The 19,808-nt window shown below is 45.4% G+C and overlaps 1 protein-coding gene across 1 annotated transcript in view; it reads left to right on the top strand.

Annotated features, from left to right (window-relative positions):
* Nucleotides 1-19,808, top strand: part of utrn (utrophin) — a 285,060-nt gene that overhangs the window by 198,123 nt on the left and 67,129 nt on the right. The window contains 3 exon segments of the mRNA XM_083790820.1: nt 2,455-2,515; nt 13,744-13,805; nt 15,176-15,250. Of these exon segments, the coding sequence (XP_083646946.1) occupies nt 2,455-2,515; nt 13,744-13,805; nt 15,176-15,250 (198 nt within the window).

Here is a 19,808-nt window from a genome sequence, read left to right as displayed (position 1 = left end):
ATAGGGCATTGTAACGGGGACAGGCATTGTACAAACTCCATCGCCCAGGGGTCTATAGGGCATTGTAACGGGGACAGACTCCATCGCCCAGGGGTCTATAGGGCATTGTAACGGGGACAGGCATTGTACAAACTCCATCGCCCAGGGGTCTATAGGGCATTGTAACGGGGACAGGCATTGTACAAACTCCATCGCCCAGGGGTCAATAGAGCGTCGCAGTCCCTCCCCCTTTCAGAACAACGAGTGGCCCAGGAAATGAATCGCAATGCATTTTGACCATAGGCATTTCTTCAATTATTATTTTAAAGACCTTTTAAGCGTCGTACGAAGCCAACTCTTGTCGTGACAAATCATGACAACACACACAATATTTTGGACCAAACAAAGAATTAGAAAGTAGAAAAAAACTGCAGTTTACAACACTTTTTTGTTGTTTTTCTTCTTTGTAATTATGAAAGGGGGAGGGACTGCGACACTCTATAGGGCATTGTACAAACTCCATCTCCCAGGGGTCTATAGGGCATTGTACAAACTCCATCTCCCAGGGGTCTATAGGGCATTGTACAAGCTCCATCTCCCAGGGGTCTATAGGGCATTGTAACAGGGACAGACTCCATCTCCCAGGGGTCTATAGGGCTTTGTAACAGGGACAGACTCCATCTCCCAGGGGTCTATAGGGCATTGTAACGGTGACAGACTCCATCTCCCAGGGGTCTATAGGGCATTGTAACGGGGACAGACTCCATCTCCCAGGGGTCTATAGGGCATTGTAACGGGTCAGACTCCATCTCCCTGCAGGGGTCTATAGGGCATTGTAACAGTGACAGACTCCATCTCCCAGGGGTCTATAGGGCATTGTAACGGGGACAGACTCCATCTCCCAGGGGTCTATAGGGCATTGTAACAGGGACAGACTCCATCTCCCTGCAGGGGTCTATAGGGCATTGTAACGGTGACAGACTCCATCTCCCAGGGGTCCATAGGGCATTGTAACAGGGACAGACTCCCGGGTGTTACCGGCTGATACCGACAATAAGCCACTCCCGACCTACTCCTTCTTAAATGTGTAATCATGACAGCCCTGAGTATGCCGACCTCAACGTGGTTCACAGCTGCTCTCACTTTACATCTGTCCCACGATGTGCTTGCTATCTTTTACGCACCATGGTAGTGTAGGCGTGGGGGTGTGACAGGACATCAAATATACATGCAGGGATACACACACACACAAACGGGCTGTGTGGTTTGCAGATGAGGCACTTTCCTCTTGAATAATGCAGGGCTTAATTACAGTTCTTCCTGGCTTCCTGCACTTGCCATGCACTCAGCATGGTTAACAGGGAGTTTAGGCAGATAAACAGACCGAGAGAGAGAGAGAGAGAGAGGGGTAGGATAGATGTAATCACTGAGACCATTAGCCAAAGCAGACAGTCTCCTTCTTAGCCCCCCACACGCTCTCTCTCTCTCTCTCCCTCTCTCACCACTTTCCATAGTCGTATTCCATAACCATTAGTAGTGTTATTCTCCTTCTACGACGCCTCAACAAAACGGACGGCGCCGCTGTTCTGTCCAGGTGTGAAAGCACGCTCTCACGCTGAGTCTCCGACAGACTGCAATTAAATGAAACCTCTCCTCCAACAAAGAAGAAATGAAAAAATAAATAGGAAATCCAAAGCAATCCAACTTCCCCTCTTCATCTTCCCTCCGCTTTTTTTGCTCTCATTATGCCATGTTGCTAAATATCCCCCCTGGGATCGGTGGAGATATTTCTGCCCGCTTATCTCATCTGGCTCGCTCAGTATCTCATAATCTCACTTTCACCGTATCGTCGTCTCGTCTCACCTCACCTCGCCGTCCTGCTGGGAGGAGAGAAACTAAAGGAGGGTAATAAATCAAGTAAACGTCTCCTCTCCGCACTTTGCGTGCGTGAGAGGCGGCCGCTATGAAGTCTTAACGCTTGGAAGCACTTGTCGTGCCGAAAATTGCTTTCATGTGTCGGGAGATCCTCCATCCTAATTGGCGTTCCCTCCACTCCACAACCCTTTTATCGCATATTCCCATAATGAAACCTATACAAGATTAGACATTATGTGTAGACGGTTGTGGGATCATCTTTCTGAAGATAATATGGGTGTCTGGATGGTCTGGTTTCTGTCTCTGACTATAAGCACTCACACTCTCCCCCCCGTCTCTATCTCTCGCATCCTCTCTGGTAAAAGAGTAATATCCACTTGCTTTATTTTCCACTCTCATGCACAGTAACGGTCCTATTCGTACAAGACGTAGCCTGTACTATTACACATGCTATTAAGTGCTAGATTTGTTTAAGGTTGAACGCAAAATGGAAAACTGATGCATGTGGAGTTAGTGCCACATGTATTTATAATGGAGTTTCATGTAAAATATTTAAAATTTCACAGTTCCCTTTCTTTCTTTTCTTACCCTTTTCCCCAGCCTCTGTACAGCTCCCGTGGCAACGTGCAGTTTCGCAGAACAAGGTTCCCTATTACATCAAGTGAGTGTTGAAGAATGCTTTGCTTCAATTTGTGTGTGTGTGTGTGTGTGTGTGTGTGTACGTGTGTGTGTGTGCGGATGTGCGCGCGTCTGTGTTTATGATTGTGCTGCTGCCTGCACAGGTTGATGCTCTGTGTGGAAATGAGAGCTCCAGTGCAAGGATGTAGATCCAGACATAATACCCGGCGTGAATATTTGCTAGCTTTTTCTGCTAGCAATCACCTGGGAATCTCAGACCAGAATACTGATTGTGTTGTTTGCACAATCAAGCTGTCTGCTGTCTTTCACATCCTGAAATAGCCACTAATTCTGTTTCATGTGTTCTGTTCTTGACGCTTCAGTCCCCTTCAATGACAAACCTTGGCGAGGGGCGTTGGAGCAGAAAAGTGCTGTCCTTGTGTCGGTCTAAAATGCCTTACTTTAGTGTATTTCATTTTTTATTATTTTCCTTGATTTTTGTTCCTTTCATCCATTGACCATAATATATTCTCCTCCATGTTTCGGGTGTAATACAAAAACGGTACAAACAAGATTGTAAAAACAGTACAGGCTTGAAAAGGTTCATTTCTGTGTGGTCTCTAACATTACACCTAGCTACATGCTTAAGCATTTATTTTTTATTTACATGTCGATTTCAGCTATAACATTTATTTCAGACATGCTCTTGTATGTGAAGCGTCTGATCTGCCTGTGCTATTAACTTTTTGAAAAATCGAAGAACGACTGACATTTTTTGAATCTGATCTCATGTCAGAATGGGTTAATCAGACCAGTGTGTGTCCAGTGGAAACCTCGTATGAATCTGATCTCAGGTCAGAATGGGTTAAGTAGCATGTGACGTGTCAAACTAGGGGGTTTTCATGATTCTGATTCCATTCCGAGCATTAGTTTTGCACAAAAAACACTCCTTGGGCTAACCTCTGTATTTCGCCTCTCGTTGAATACCCCCCCACTGACAGGCACCATTGCCAGTCATATACTGTAGCAGTCGCCAGCACAGTGACACAGATATCCCTCTCTGCCTGACTTCCCTGCTTCCCAAACACAGCCCATTGTGTTTGTGTAGGCCCTGAGCAAGCCGTAATTCACCACGGTGGATTATTACAACCCCCTGCCCAGACAGACTCTGTGGTGCAAAGATCTGCATTTTCAAAATCCAAACTTCACAGCAGCCTTCGAGACGCCCCAAAAAAATCTCTCACGCATTTCTCTCTCCAGCTGGAAACTTTCTTTAACCCCTATACCGTCTGCTGGTGTGTTATTTTAAATTCACTGGGTTTCACTCAGCACATTGCTCATTCAGCGCAGCAGTGCCGCTTCTATTTTAAATATAGGTAACACATGGGCTGAGACAGCCTGCCCCATTCTAAGCCTTTTGGAGTGAGAGTGTGGGTGGATCAATTCTGATTCAACCAGCTAGGATACTGTGACACTCACCCTCAAACGGGGCACATGTCTGGATAAACCAGCCAGGGAGAATGACAAAGAGGAGAGAATAAAACAACGTGATTTATTTAATTGTTTTTGCAGGTTTTTGCATGATGAATAGATGGAGTAGATACTGTAGTAGGAGGATAGATACCATGCGGTCATACAGACAGAAAGACAGAGGCAGAGAGACGGGCATAGCATGAAATGGAGCATCACTTTTGAGAAGTGAAGGTTTTGGAACCCCGTAGAGGTTGGTAGAGCGAAGCGGGGAGGCCACCTGCATTGGGTTTATAGGCCTGCGGCATTCTAACGTAAGCGATCAGAGATGAAAGTGCCAGAGTCATTTGGAGGACACACACACACACGTGCCATTATGTTCGAACGAGGGACTGTGGATATGAGCAGGTTCTCCCTTCTCTAAAGAGCTTTAATAGTCTCATAAACTGTAACGAGAGTTGAAAAGTTGAACGGGGGATTTCATCCCTTTCTTCCCATTTCTAAGTCTGTTAGAATGGCTCTGGTCCAGGTCTTATTGGCACGCGCACACACACACACACACACACACACACACACACACACACACACACACAGTCACACACACACACGCACACAATCAGAAACAGTCTGGAGGCTCTGCAGCACTAAATTAATTGCAGGTCACAGGCTGTGAGTGTATGGTTACGTTCCTGGCGACACTGTGTCATGAACGGACTTAACCATGACAAATATGGGAGACAACACACAGGAGTAAATGCCAAAACCAAATCATACTTAACAGGTGAAGTGGGGTGTGAGTCATCAGTTGGATCAGTAGTGTATTGCATGTGTGGATGTGTGAAAGTGTAGTGTATGTGCAAGTGCAGCAACTCAGGTCAAAACTAACTAAAAGGAGTCAAAGAACAAACATTGTTCCCTAGGCAGGAGAGAGAGGGAAATGGCCTCCCTTGACCAGCCTGCTTAAATAGGCTGAGCCCAATTGGAGTCAGGTGTGCCTCCTCATCTAGGCACACCCCCGCAGGCTGGTCCCCTCCTCCTGCACATGAACAGAGAACAGCATTAAACAGGATGACAAACAGACACAAACAGGATGGGTCATCACATCCCCCCCCCCATAAGAGCGGAGACCAAACAGGTACTCCGTAACTTTTAACTTTACAATTACCCATCAAACATAGATATCTGACCCATCCTTCCAATCACCACCTCTGCAACCATGATACCTGCAGTAGCATTTTTAAGAGGGGTGAGTGACAGTAAAGTGATATACAGGAACCAACAAATATATACAGTTCAACTGTAAATAGATCCGAGCACTAACCTAGAATGCACACGATAGGGCGTCAGCCATTACATTTCCATGGCCTTTTATACGCCGGATGTCCAAAGGGTATGGGTGATAGGCATTTAACTTTTTAGACAAGAAACCTAGTGGTTTCTCGACCCCGTTATCAGCTTGTAACAAGACTGCACCCCCATAACTGGCATCTACCTCCTTATCCAGATGAGCTCTTTTTTCAGGAGAAACACGATAAAATCGCTGCTTAATTGGCTTTGCATCTCCAATTTCAATATCGTGCCCTATCAAAGGTGTCTGTGATCGTGTATCTATTAACCATAGAGACCAACTCATTCCTTTTTGTCTCATCCAAGTGTCCAAGTACTTTGGGTAAAGCTTCCAATGCTTCAGAGTTGTTCAGGTGTACTTGTAACCCAGCCTCATCGGCCGGCCAATCTCCCCCTCCCTGAACCTCCCCCACTGAAGAAAACCCAACCGTGCCTACGCACAATGAAGGCTCAACGCAAGGGACGTCACTGGAGTTTTGAGACGCCGACACCCGAGCACAGTATGGTTTCAACAGATTCACATGACACAACCTAGAATTTCCTCTAGGCATCACAATCAAATATAGTCCCGCTCAGAGACTTGCTTTTTCACTGTCAGTGGACCAGTAAAGCGCGCCTGAACAGGAGAACCCACCATCGGCAAAACCACAGATTTCCCCGGTTGGGTACTTGTGTAAGACCGTAATGGGACCTGGGTAACCACATTTGGAGATTTAGCGCCAGCCCACACTTTATCCCCAGCCAAATCATTTCCAAGGACTGTATCCACCCCTTCCACTGGTAACTCAGGGCGCACTCCCACCACCACCTCCCCACTGACCAACCCACAGACAATGCTCATTCTATGTAGGGGTACTGGAATTACCTGCATACCCATACCTCGCATTAAAACAAAATCGCCTGTGTCTGAAATGGAGGAGAATGGAATTAAGTCGTGACGGACATAAGTATGTAATGCACCCGTATCTCTCAAGATGTTAACTTTAACTGCCCTTCCACCAGGCAGTGATACAAAACCCTCTGAAAGGAATGCTGTGTACTCCACCATAGGGTCACCCCCAGTGGAACACATGATATCAGAAACACCTTCCATGTTACCCATTAGCTGTGGTGAATGAACTGCCGGTGCAGCCAACGCGGACGGTTTGATTGGTGCACCACTTAACATCTTCTCTTTAGCTTTAAGAGCCAAACAATTTGCCTTCCAATGTCCACTTTTATGGCAAAAATGACAAACATTAGGATCGTCCTGTTTTCCGGAACCATGTTCAGACTTGGAAGGACTTGAATCCCCCTGCCCCCAAAACCACTTTCCTGTACGAACTGAACCACCAGACTGAGGCAGACAGTCACCAACTGCACTTTTGTGTGTTAAACAGTATTCGTCAGCCAACACGGCTGCTTCCTGGGGGGTTTTCACCTTCCTCTCAGTTATATACGTAGCAATATTAACTGGCACTCATTTTTTGAATTGTTCCAGAGTAACCAACTCACAAAGCCCATCAAAGGTTTTAACCTCTATGTTAGTCTGTTAAACTGGACTAACATATCTCTCCCAAATTCCACATATGTTTGATTTTCCTCTTTCCTCCACTCCCTAAAACGTTGTCTGTAGGCTTCGGCTACTAACTCGTATGCCCGTAACACTGCTCCTTTAACAACCTCATATATTTGACTATCCATCACCGATAAAGAAGCATAGGCCTCCTGGGCCTTACCTGTGAGGACACATTGGAGCAGTAGAGTGCGCTCCGCATCAGACCAATCCCTGGCGTCTGCCACATGTTCAAACAGGGAAAAGAACAAATCCGGATCTTTTTCTGAAAACTTGGGAAGTAATTTCAGGTTAGCACCAACATTAAACTGATTGGCTTCCTGAACCCTCAATTTAAACTTGTCTTTCTCCAGTTCCAACTTTTTCAATTCAATAGTTGCAATAGTTCTTGGCTTCATTTCTTCAACCTCTCTCTCATGTTCAAGTTTAATTTGAAGCAATTCCTTTTGTTGCTCAAAGGTTAATTGCCCTGAAGAAAAAGAAAATGTTTTACCAGACCTCAATTCAGTTGGATTCTCATCCTCCGATGGGACCTCCTCCTCCTCTGGTAACACTTGCTTTCCCACCAAACCGTTGATCAGAACTATCTTTACCCTAACCTTTGACTGTTTGGCACAAACAACAATGCTGTAGTGTTCTGCTAGTTTTAACAGCTGCACTTTTTTGCATCTATCCAGCAGCTCCATAGATGGAGCCTGAACAAATTCTTCAACTACAGAACACATTTTTTTCTTTTTCTTTTTTTAAACAAACAAAAACTGTGCAAAGGCTTTAACCAAAAGTAGCAATAGACCCCAGAGCCCAACTCCCCTACCTAAACTGCCTACCAAAAACTGACTGACTGTCTCAACCCTAGACTTCAGGGGCCCTCCCGAGTCCCCCCCTCCAACAAGGGCCGCTCAGTGGTACCACCGCATTCCAGCTTTTGTGGAACACAGTCTAAACCCAGAAACAAAAAACAGTGAGTCCCATATGGAGACCCACTGTTAAAACGCTATCCGGGAGTTGGAACCCCAAGGACTAAAGCACCTTAAAAACTCAAAAACCTGCACAGAGAGAACACAAAAAAACAAAAAGTTCCTAATGCTCTCTCCCTCCCCCCAAACAAAATACCAATTCCCATGCGTGTCCCCCAAACACTTTGTTCCACTTAAGAACAAACAAACAAAGCCTAAGTTCATCAAAACACTTGATAGAAAAACTCCAATAGGAGGTAACAACCAAATCTACCAATAAACTAGACTAGAGTGGCGAGCCCCCATCTTGTCATGAACGGACTTAACCATGACAAATATGGGAGACAACACACAGGAGTAAATGCCAAAAACAAGTATTTATTTTAACTTAGTCAACCAAATCATACTTAACAGGTGAAGTGGGGTGTGAGTCATCAGTTGGATCAGTAGTGTATTGCATGTGTGGATGTGTGAAAGTGTAGTGTATGTGCAAGTGCAGCAACTCAGGTCAAAACTAACTAAAAGGAGTCAAAGAACAAACATTGTTCCCTAGGCAGGAGAGAGAGGGAAATGGCCTTGACCAGCCTGCTTAAATAGGCTGAGCCCAATTGGAGTCAGGTGTGCCTCCTCATCTAGGCACACCCCCGCAGGCTGGTCCCCTCCTCCTGCACATGAACAGAGAACAGCATTAAACAGGATGACAAACAGACACAAACAGGATGGGTCATCACAACTGTTATCAGTCTTTTGCACATTTGTTAATAGGGGCGATGGGGGGGAAGCAGATGGTTTGTTAATGGTTATAGACCCACCCCACTCCATGCTGGTGGCCTCACTTTTTAATTTTACATTTGTGGCATATTTCCTCCCAACAGGCCCTCTGGGATGTCAGAGGGCAATGTGGCATGGTGGCAGGTCTAATTTCTACTTAAGTCTTCATTTATTTTTTACGATATTTCTGGGGCTTTTTTGCCTTTATTTGACAGATTACAGTAGGTAGACAGGAAAGGGGGAGAGAGAGATGGTATGGGGGGAGGACACACAACAAAGGTCGTCGGGATCGGGACTCAAACCCGCAACACGCTGTAAAGCTGTCTTACCATCCAAGGTGCCCGGACCGCTGAGCCACGGCCCAGGCCGTCCTCATTCATTGTATATCGACTATAATGTGGAATGCACAAAACCACATTCCAAGCCGTTGCCGTAAAAGAAATGCCATTGGGTAAAGTCTGAGTGTGCATACAATCAGTCGTGTGAATGCGTGGCCCCTTTCTGAAAAGACTTTGTAGAACTCCACTAGAATTCATCACATTTGCTCTAATTTGTTTTCTTTATTTTTAAAGAGTAAAGTCTTTAAAGATTAAAAAGAGAGTGAAATAGAAAAGGAAAAAGGGTTTTGTGCACAGGAGTGGAAAGGACATTCAGAGGATGTCGACTGCAGAGAGGGAGAGGCACGCATCGCTTGTCGGTAGCGCTTTGCGATAAGTCTGGCAGGAGCCTGTCACCCAAGAAAGCCGCTTGAAATCTTTGCCGCCCACCCACCCACACCACCCGTCCTTTGATAGTCTAACCTTATTTTTCACTCGCCAAATATTGCGATTACAATAGATACACAGAAGTCATCCACAACGTATCTTCATATTATAGGTCTTCACTAATAATCATGATAAAATGGCACGATTTTGTTCTACTCAGTCTGTGTCTCATAGGAGGGCTGTGGGCAGTTTAGAAACCGTCTTCCAGTGACATCATCATTAGGCAGATTATTATTATTATTTATTTTTTTCATTATCGTGAGAACAATGGCTTCCATTCTCGCATTGCAACTTTTCAGGACTAGAAAGCCTGCAGTTTTTATTAGCTTGTATTCCCCATCGATGGGACCTAACCCTAACCCTCAGACCCCACCCATTCTGACCTGAGATCAGATTCTAAAAATGTCTTCTACATCCTGACAGTTTTCTGAAAAAGCTATGTTTCTATGTCAGTCGTTCTTTAATTTTTTTTAAATAGCAGACCTACAAGCTCGTAGCGAGCCACTCGGTGGTGCGCTATGAGCTTGTAGATCTGCTATTTTTCAATAGCTAAAGCACAACATAATGCTAACACCAAAAGGGGTTCCCGCCCCAAAATGGGTTAAATGCGCACCGCAAGATGTCCCACCACAGAATTATTTTGTCGTCTGCCTACTGTACGTATAACATTTGTAACGCCAAGCTATATAGAGTATGCATCACTTCCACCGGGACACAAACCCCTCATCTAGACCGAGTGGCAAAACATTGAGCAGCAATGGAGCGTTGGAGTTTGGAAGCGTTCGTTGTAACTCACTCAGCGGCCCTGTGTACCACCCGTTTCTAAATGTCACATAATGCAGGAGACAGAAGGACGTTGTGTTATTGAAAACGAGCACTTCCAAACTCTGACACTTAGAAAAAAATAATCACATGCACGTAATTTATTGACAGAAAGAAGCTCATAACATGTCTATGGTGGAATTGTGTTATGAAACAAACACTTTACAGATAATTTCAAGCTTTAAGTATAGCTGCAATGTTGGCGAGTTTAACGTTTAATTCAACCAGATGGGACTTTTTTCTGTTTGGATGCATGGGCTGTCAATGCCAGAAGACGTAACTTCCAGGTACGATGAGGTCACACGCATAGCCTCTACAGGGTGCAGAACATTTGTACTGTATTTATTTGTTTGGCAATCCTTCTTCTTTTGCAGACGAGTGCAACCAGACTGGGTGGTGAGATATGGATCAGAAGTGTCATATTTTATGCAGGACTCCTGCATATAAATATATAATGGGACTATCATTTGTCATGTCTATTGAAAAAAGTTATTGTGAATAGTTACAGTAGTTTTGTCACCGTAAACAACAGACTCGCCCAGGCGGTGGCGTAACCGTCTGGGCACCCGACTGGTAATCCAGTCGCAGTGTGCCGCGGGTTCGACTCCCGAGCCCGACACGGCCTTTACTGCATGTCTTCCCCCATCTCTCTCTCCCGTTTCCTGTCAGCCTACTGTCTGTCCCTTCAAAAACCAATAAAAGGCGTAAGCCGCAAAAAAAAAAAACTTAAAAAAAACAAAAAAAAACAAACAGACTCATATGCTCCCAGTAGATGCAATAACCCCCGCCCCCTCCGGCTATGTGACTCTTCAAGTCCCACACACAGTCCAGGCTTGAACTAGATAGTGGGCAACTGGAAATAAAGTTTTTAAAAACCTATTTGCTGTAAAAGTCATATTTTGTATTCGGGTGGAGGTTCTTCTTTGGCCAAAGTTTCACGCAAGAGATTAGTTGTCGACGGACGGAAGTACGAACAGACAGACATGGCCGAAAACATAGTCCCTCACCTACAGTCCTAGTCCTGGTGGGGATAAAAAATAGGGCCCAGGTTGAAAGGTTTATATAAAACATTGTATGAAGTTGTGGTTTCACTTGCTCAGAAAGAAAGAAACCTCATAAAAATATCTTGTAAAAAGGTTCTTGCCACACCCTATTTATGACCCAATCCTCATCTTTCCTTTGCTGCATGCCGTGTCTAAATCTACAGGCCAGCGTAATGGTGCTATATAAGGATTTGATTGGAGGATTGTCAAGTGTCATAGCCTACCTCATAACCACCATGATCCAATCATCTTTATTTCTAGGTTCACTCGGCATGCCTACTGAGTGCTGACCTTCAGCAGCTAGTCACAGCCCAGCTACTCAGGAGCATCCACTATGGTTGTGTCCTCAGATGTCAAATAAACACAACATTTAAATTAGTCGTGTATAACTATAGTCACCAGACCATGGAGGAAACGCATGCCCTCTTTAGGGGGGAATCTTCATGATACAACTCACGGTACAATCAAGTATGCACAAGTTATACTTTCCACCAAATAGCATAAAGCCTAATTTTCATATTTGACTTTATGGGCAGAGATTCTGTGTTGGGTCTCCTCCCACTGAAAATACTTTTTTTTTTAGATCTCTGCAGATTTCAGCCCCAAGCTGATCCTGAAACAAATAAAAGAAATACCTCCATTCTCTATAATATGTATTAAACTGGGTTTCTTTTTATTTTAGAGTAGCCAATTAACCCCGCGATTAATCACACATCTGTGTTTCCATGTTTACCCCACTGGCTTGTCTGCCAGTGAGTAGCCCCCACCAGGACGACACAGGGCCTCCCCTCCATTCTACTCCTCCGGTTTAACACCCTCTGCCTACAGGCAGCTTACCCCATCCCCACAAGAGTCACCTTTATTTATCTAGCACATTAAAAAAGAACAGAAGTTAACCCAAAGTGGCTTTCCATTTCGAAATGGCGTCATAAAGAGCTCCTAAAATACAGCGTAGTTCTCATAGTCTCTCCTCACCCGTCTTCCCTCCCCTGAGCACGAAGGACAAGAGCTTTACCCCCTGCGCCACCTGAACGATCAGCCCTCTAGATTCTTTGACACTTTTCTTTCACTTGAAATATGCTACTGTACAGAGTTTACAGAGTAAACAAACATATAAATCAGCCTCTGCCAGTGATTAATCATTTTGCCTTACCTTTTCAACTAGTCTTTTCAACACGGAGGTGTTTCTGGTTCCAGCGAGATATATATATATACAATATATTATTCAATATACATTTTTGGCGATATAAATCACTGCGATCCTCCCTTCCCTACTTATTGGCAGTTGAATATAGCGTGTCTCGCCAAAAGTGCAGAAGAAAACAAGGAATCCAGGAAATCCAGCAAATCCATTAGAATGTGAGTGAAGTGTGGCCGTTTCTTGCGATTATGTTACACACTTGGATTTTAATGAGTATTTTCCAGTGCGCAGGAACATAAGGGTCGTTTATTTCTCTGTAAACGCACAGACAAAAGTCACATTTAGCAACATTGCACTCGTTTCAAACTGGTCTTATACTGGTCTTATACTGAAAAGTATAGTCTCACAATATCAAAATGAAGGTGCATATTCTAATTTGCATATGAAATAGCAACTGGAAATAGCAATCAAGCGCCTGGTTGTTACTCCACTAGTACTCAAATGTGGCTGTGGGTGTAAGCATACTATTTTCCACTTTCCTCTTAGTCTGTGTGTGCCACAACAAAATGGCTTCTGACGGGCTCATTGTTTGAATTTTCTCAGAACTCGCAGTGGTACAGTATAAGAAACACAAAAGAGAACATCTCCACAAACCTTTACATACAGTAACAGCAGCCCTGCTGTGTTTCATCTCACCACTAATGCTGAGTTGTCTCTGGATGTTAGATGTTGGATGGCAGGGCTTACTCTGACAGCCGCTGGCAGGAGTTTTGTCACTTTTGTCGCGGGAGTGTGCGAGCGAGTGTGCACGCGAGTGTGTGTGTGTGTGTGTGTGTGTGTGTGTGTGTGTGTGTGTGTGTGTGTGTGTGTGTGTGTGTGTGTGAGTTCCTTGAGGCTTCTGTTTCAAGCAAGAACGTAAACAGGATTAAGATGAGATATCAACACGGACACCTTTTTCATATTCATGTCTTCAGGATGAACGAGCTGGAATTGGTTATGTCTGTTAGTTTCATACTCGGCTGCGTGCCGTGCCGCTGCAACGTGTGAGCTTGGACTATTTTTGGTGTGCCACACCGGCATGCAACTGAGTTTAAATGGCAGCAGAGATCAAAGAGGTTTTCGCTGCGCGTATACGTGTGAGTCGTTTCCTTACCTTGTCAGCCTTCATGGCTTTCAAAAGAATTTACATGTTCAAGACAGCGGTTGTGTCTCTGTGTTGTGTCTCAGCTTTGAGAGTGCGGTTGGCGTTATGCGCACACATGAGTGTAATTTAGCTGTGTGTGTGTGTGTGTGTGTGTGTGCGCGCGCGTGCATGCACAATGTGGTGTCAGTTTAATTACTGTGCAATGTTGTGTGCATGAATGAAGCCCAATTTCACTCTGTTAATATTGTTGTTTTTCAGCCACCAGACACAGACGACTTGCTGGGATCACCCAAAGATGACGGAGCTCTACCAGTCTCTAGGTAGGCAACGCACCTACGCAAACCACCCACTGTCTCTGTGCGTCATCAGAGACCAGAGCAGTGAGGAAATAGAGGGAGAGAGAGAGAGAAATGTTCACGCAGTTTCATTAAGCAGTTTATTACAGCTGATGAATATTGTCAAATGCCTCTCTTCACGTTAGAATGTCATGAGTCCATATCCACCTCCTGTGCCGATGACAATTTTAGAGCTGTGACGCAAAACGCTTAATTGAGACAGGATGGCAGTGTCTCTGTCCCCATGCTTTAAATATGTGCTTTACATAAAGAACATGCAAGCAATGTTCTTTATTTCACTAAAGAAATACTGAGCTGGCCGTTATTATTGCATTCAAGATGGGAACCTCTTCTGGTTTGTTGCTATGTACAGTATATATATAGCAGCATAACATGTTTGAATCAATATTGAACAAAATTTTGAATTTCTTCCGAAAACTTGGTTTTCTGGGTTCGGTTGATTATGTCAAGATATCACAGACGTGTCTTGGACATAGATGAGAAGACCTTGCTGGAAGGTGTGATTATTTGCATGTTTCACTGAAAGTTGATCATCATTATCGTACTGAAATGAAAGGGAAACGTTTGCTTCCTCACAGACCAAACCGACCAAATGGTGTGCTTTGGAAAAGCGTTTGCATGAAAAGTACTTGTGATTCTCTAAATTAACTGTACGGTGTATTTGTAATCTCTAATGCACGTAACTCGAGAACCGTTCAAATTCGACACACACACTCCACACCACCACAGGGAGTGCAGTGCCCGGGGTCGAGTCGGTCGGACCCATGTTTGTCCAGAACCGCCACAAAAGGCTTCTGCCCGGGCTCTCGATATAGGGCCCCCCCGCCCAGGCTGATCTGAGATCACAAATATGTTCGGACATCTGCATAGACTCCATATTAGGGCATGCCTGACAAAGAACTCCATATATGGGCATAAAAGGGACACTTGTATCGAGTAGGCCAGCACCCAACGGGCACTGCTCTATAGTTGGTAATAAGCTATGAAACACATGGTGGCTGAACAAATACTACAATACAGAGGATCCACCCAGATGTAACTCACTGACTAACCCAATTACACTGGTGCTCTGCGTCAAGGCCGTCCCTCTGAGGCGCCTGTAGACAATCACTCCATTCCCTTTTAAGCACGGCAGGTTATCGCTCTAGAGAAGGCAGCTCATTTCGTTATGCCCACACTGATTGCTGCTGTTTTCCCATTGTTTCGGTTGTGATTGTTTATGCCTGCTCCGTCTCTCTCTCTCTCTCTCTCTCTCTCTCTCTCTCTCTCTCTCTCTCTCACACACGTCTCTCTCTTTCTCTCGCTGTGTCTCTTTGTCTTTTGCTTTTCTGCAGCTGAATTGAACAATGTGAGATTCTCTGCATACCGAACAGCCATGAAGATCCGCAGATTACAGAAGGCCCTGTGCTGTAAGTAAGACACACACACACACACACACACACACACACACAAACACGAAAAGTGCATGTGTACTTGAACGTCATCTGATTATTTTTTTTGTGCAATTTCTGATGAAATACACACAGTGGACAAAGTGTGTGCTATCTCTCCCCATGAATTAATTGCCGTCTGGTTGTGTTTAGAACCTCAGAAAGGGATTCTAGACTAAGAGGTTTGTACCTCCCAACCCCCTCTGCAAATATGCTTCTTCAACCGAAATGTGAAAATAAGACTACACCGCAAAAGGTCAAGAGTGCAACTTGGGTTTCTGACCAATCACGCGATGGTCGCGGTGTCGTCTCTGCAGAGATGTTTGGCTGGTCAGAACATCTTGGGCAAGAAAGTGCGGCGACGAACTTCGGGCAAGGAAATGCATTGGTTCGCTTGCTCCGCAACGATGCTATTTATGTCCTTATTGCCATGCCAAAGCTCATTTCCACAAAGAGTACATACATGCACGTGCGCACACACACACACGCAACCTTTAATACCTGCAGCCGTGCACCCACCTCCAGGGTCCAGGTGCAAGCAAGGGCTGATTTAATGACTTGAACCTGTGCCAGACACTGTTGTCAGAGCAAAGATGTAGCCAAGGACAGTTTGTCTTGATATAAACCACGTGAGAGAGAGAGAGAGAGAGAGAGAAGAGATGTGTAATCACAACAGCACACTATACATAGCCCTATAACTTTTAGTTATTTTCCCTAAAGACGAGATGTTCTCACCTGTTTACAAATTACCTTAACTACCTTTATGTTCCGCCCTCTTAGACACACACGCACGCACACTCTGTTGCTGCAGGTGCATGTCGACCTTTCCCGAGCATTCCGAATGTGTGGCTTTCTACGAAATAAACTACAGTCCAGCTGTGTGTGTGTGTGTGTGTGTGTGTGTGTGTGTGTGTGTGTGTGTGTGTGTGTGTGTGTGTGTGTGTGTGTGTGTGTGTGTGTGTGTGTGTGTGTGTGTGTGTGTGTGTGTGTGTGTGTGTGTGTGTGTGTGTGTGTGTGTGTGTGTGTGTGTGTGTGTGTGTGATTCTTGCATGCGTCAAAGCACAACTTGTGTTATTGTGTTGTCTGTTAATTTATTTTGAGGATGTGGGCGTTTTATTGTGATATCACAGCCTCTCACATAATAATGATATCCCCCCCCCCTCCCCCTTTTGTCATAATGATTTGACTCTGAGCTCTGCTATTCAATTAGAACTGTCAGAGTCTATAGCTCGGTCAATCACGCATGCTCAAAATGCACACACTTGTTTTGACGGCGTGCAAGTGTGATGGATAAGGATGGATCCAGACTAATAACAACTGATCCCCTCTGTGGGTGTGTGGGTGTGTGGGTGTGTGGGTGTGGGGGTGTGGGTGGGTGTGGGTGTGGGTGTGTGTGTGTGTGGGTGTGTGTGTGTGTGTGTGTGTGTGGGTGTGGGTGTGTGTGTGTGTGGGTGGGTGTGGGTGTGTGTGTGTGTGTGTGGGTGTGGGCACATATGCAGGAAGGGAAAGAGACAGAGCCACACATACAGCATGCAAACACATTCATACTGTACATACGCACACACAGACATGCAGAGGGGATGCCATTAAACGGCTAATTAGGTTAAATTTGTGCCGGGGTGGGGAGCGCAAATGAGCTCACACGGCATCATGCTGTAATGCCACAGTCTCTCAGCCGTGTGTGTGTGTGTGTGTGTGTGTGTGTGTGTGTGTGTGTGTGTGTGTGTGTGTGTGTGTGTGTGTGTGTGTGTGTGTGTGTGTGTGTGTGTGTGTGTGTGTGTGTGTGTGTGCGCGCATGCGCGAGACTGCAAGTGTGCGTGCACGCATTCAGAGCGAGCGCGGTGGAGAGGTGGAAGAGATTTTCTCTTGCTGTCAGCAGAGTTTACCTGCTGTGCCCTCCTCTGTGTGGATACACCCTGGCAATTACCACCGTCTGTGGGGAAACTGAGGGGCAGATGACAGGTGGAGAGAGAGAGGCGGAGGGGAGGAGAGCTGCGTTGAATGGAGACATGGGCTATAGTGCAGTGGTGGAAAGGGGAGAAAGTGTGGATAAGGCAGGCAGGATGAGTGACTGAGAGAACAAGAGTGGGTCCGGGACAGAGCGTGCATGACGGACGGGTGTGGGAGCGAGCACTAGTGAGGGGTGTGGTGTGGAATACTATACTATATGGACACTGTTAAAGAATATTATTATTGATTCAACGTTTGGATCACTAGGATCTTCTTCAGGTATACTAATTAATACTTGTTGTATTCCTGAAGAAGGTCCTAGTGATCCAAACGTTGAATCAATAATAAATCCAGTGGAGCTGGGTTTCTTTACCTGTGTTGCGGACTTTTTTTAAAAGTTTGAAATGTTCTTTTGTGGCTTTCGCATTTATTTTATGTTTTGTTATGGAGGGACAGACAGTAGGCTGACAGAGATGGGGGGGGTGACATGCAGTAAAGGCCGTCGGGATCGGGAGTCGAACCCGCGGCACACTGCCAGGCTGGACTGCCAGCCAAGGTGCCTGGACCACTGAGCCACGGCCCAGGACTCTATTTTTGAGGGGCTCCTATGTCCAGCTTTGAGGGTTTGTGTCAACACAAACATTGTCCTAACACAAACATTGAATGGAAAAATAATGGCCATTTTGGAGTGTTTGCGTAAACCCAAACATTAATGACGAATGTGAGGACGCAAATTGTGGTTGGCCGGAATGAGATAATGTACTGTATGATGATATGAGTGCCCCTCACTTCACACGGGTGTGATTTCTTCCTCCTGTTTTGCCGTTTGAATGAATCTCATCAAATGGGCCTGGGCCGTGGCTCAGCGGTCCAGGCACCCCGGCTGGTAATCCAGTCTGGCAGTGTGCCGTGCGTTCGACTCCCGATCATGGCGGCCTTTACTGCATGTCTTCCCCCCCCTGTCTGTCCCTCTCATACAAAAACATACAAAAAAACAACTCATCAAATGGTGGGCCGTGCAGGGCTCAAGTGCTGAATAAATGATATATAATATTGATACGAAAAAAGGTTGAAAACCACTGACACACAAAGCACTCAAACCACCAGAGGAGTCGAGGACACTGGTTTGAATCGGCGCCCCGTCTCGTCTCGCATGTCTTTCCTCTGCCTCTTCCCTTGGGTTCCTGTCTCTCTACTCTGACCTATCTAAAATCTAGAATACATGCTTAGAAATCTAAGAAAAGAAAGCAGGCAAATGGACAGAAATGATGAGAGACTCAGAGAGAGAGAGACACACACACACACAATTTATTGACTGCAAATGGAGTGAGTAGCATTTGGAGTGTGTGTGTGTGAGAGAGAGAGAGAGAGAGAGAGAGAGAGAGGGAGGGAGGGAGAGAGAGAGAGAGGGGGGGGGGGGGGAGAGCTGAGACAGATGGAGAGTTGTGGCTGGAAGAAGTGAAATACGGACAGAACAGTCCATCTAGATTATAGTTGGTCTATGTCCTCAGACCAACCGCTCTTATCAGTCTGGATCTATATAAACACCAGAACCTGCGTGTGTGTGTGTACCCTACAAACACCTGTGTGCATCATGCACTATGTAGCACTAGCCACTGTGTGTAGGTTTCATCGTTTGCTTTCAGTTTTTCGTTTGATTTGAGCGTCACAGCGTGTCTCTACAGATCAATATCAGCTAGTCTGAATGCCTCGTTCTCAAGGGCTTTATTAGCTGCACAATTATCTTGTTCTACATGTTTCCGGCTCGTCTTTCTCTCAGTGATGGATAGACCGATGGAGAGACAGATGTACAGTATACACAGATGTAGAAAGATGCATAGGCAGATGGACAGAGCCTTTGAAACATGAATAGTTGGTTTCTCTGGGACACGCACGCGCACACACTCACACACACACACACACACACCCTCCATGCTCGGCTTCCCATGAGTCACTCGGCTCACATTGTTTTAGGTTTCCGTTTGCTTTCTCCTCTCTCTCTCATCGGTGCTGTCTGAGCTGGTTGTTTTGGTCTCTTATTGACCGCATGTCTGCAGGAATGAAGTGCACTGCCGTGGGTTAGTTCTAGGCTAATTCAGTTTGAGTTGGAATTTCAGAAAACTTCTTACAGCAGTCCCAACGAACACGTAGGAAAGGGTCACTTATCTCTCTCTCGGTCTCTCCCGTTTTCTCCTCCCCGCCCCTTTCATCATCATCATCACATCTTCTGTTCTCCTCTCCCTTTCCCTTCATTCCACTCATCATCTCCTTCTCCGCCCCTCCCTCTCTCCTACCCTTGTTGTTGCAGGATCTGTAGGTAGGCTCGGAAAACATAATATATACAAATGAGGCAAGACAAGAATTCAGACTTCTGAAGTATGAGTGGAGCCAAAACATACATGACCTGTCAATGTAATGGAAACCCAGTTTGGCTCTCAGAGCAACAGATACTGACAGCTTTTGTATCATTAAGACCCACAGCCACCCCACCACAACCATGTCTCAACAAAGCAACTCTATAGCCTCAAGACTTGAGCCGTATAGGTCAACAGATCGAACAATAAACCGTTGAGATGGTCTGTAAACT

Source organism: Protomyctophum parallelum (assembly GCF_964188405.1).
Source record: "Protomyctophum parallelum genome assembly, chromosome: 19".
NCBI classification, from domain to species: domain Eukaryota; kingdom Metazoa; phylum Chordata; class Actinopteri; order Myctophiformes; family Myctophidae; genus Protomyctophum; species Protomyctophum parallelum.
This window is presented reverse-complemented; position numbering and strand designations above follow the sequence as displayed.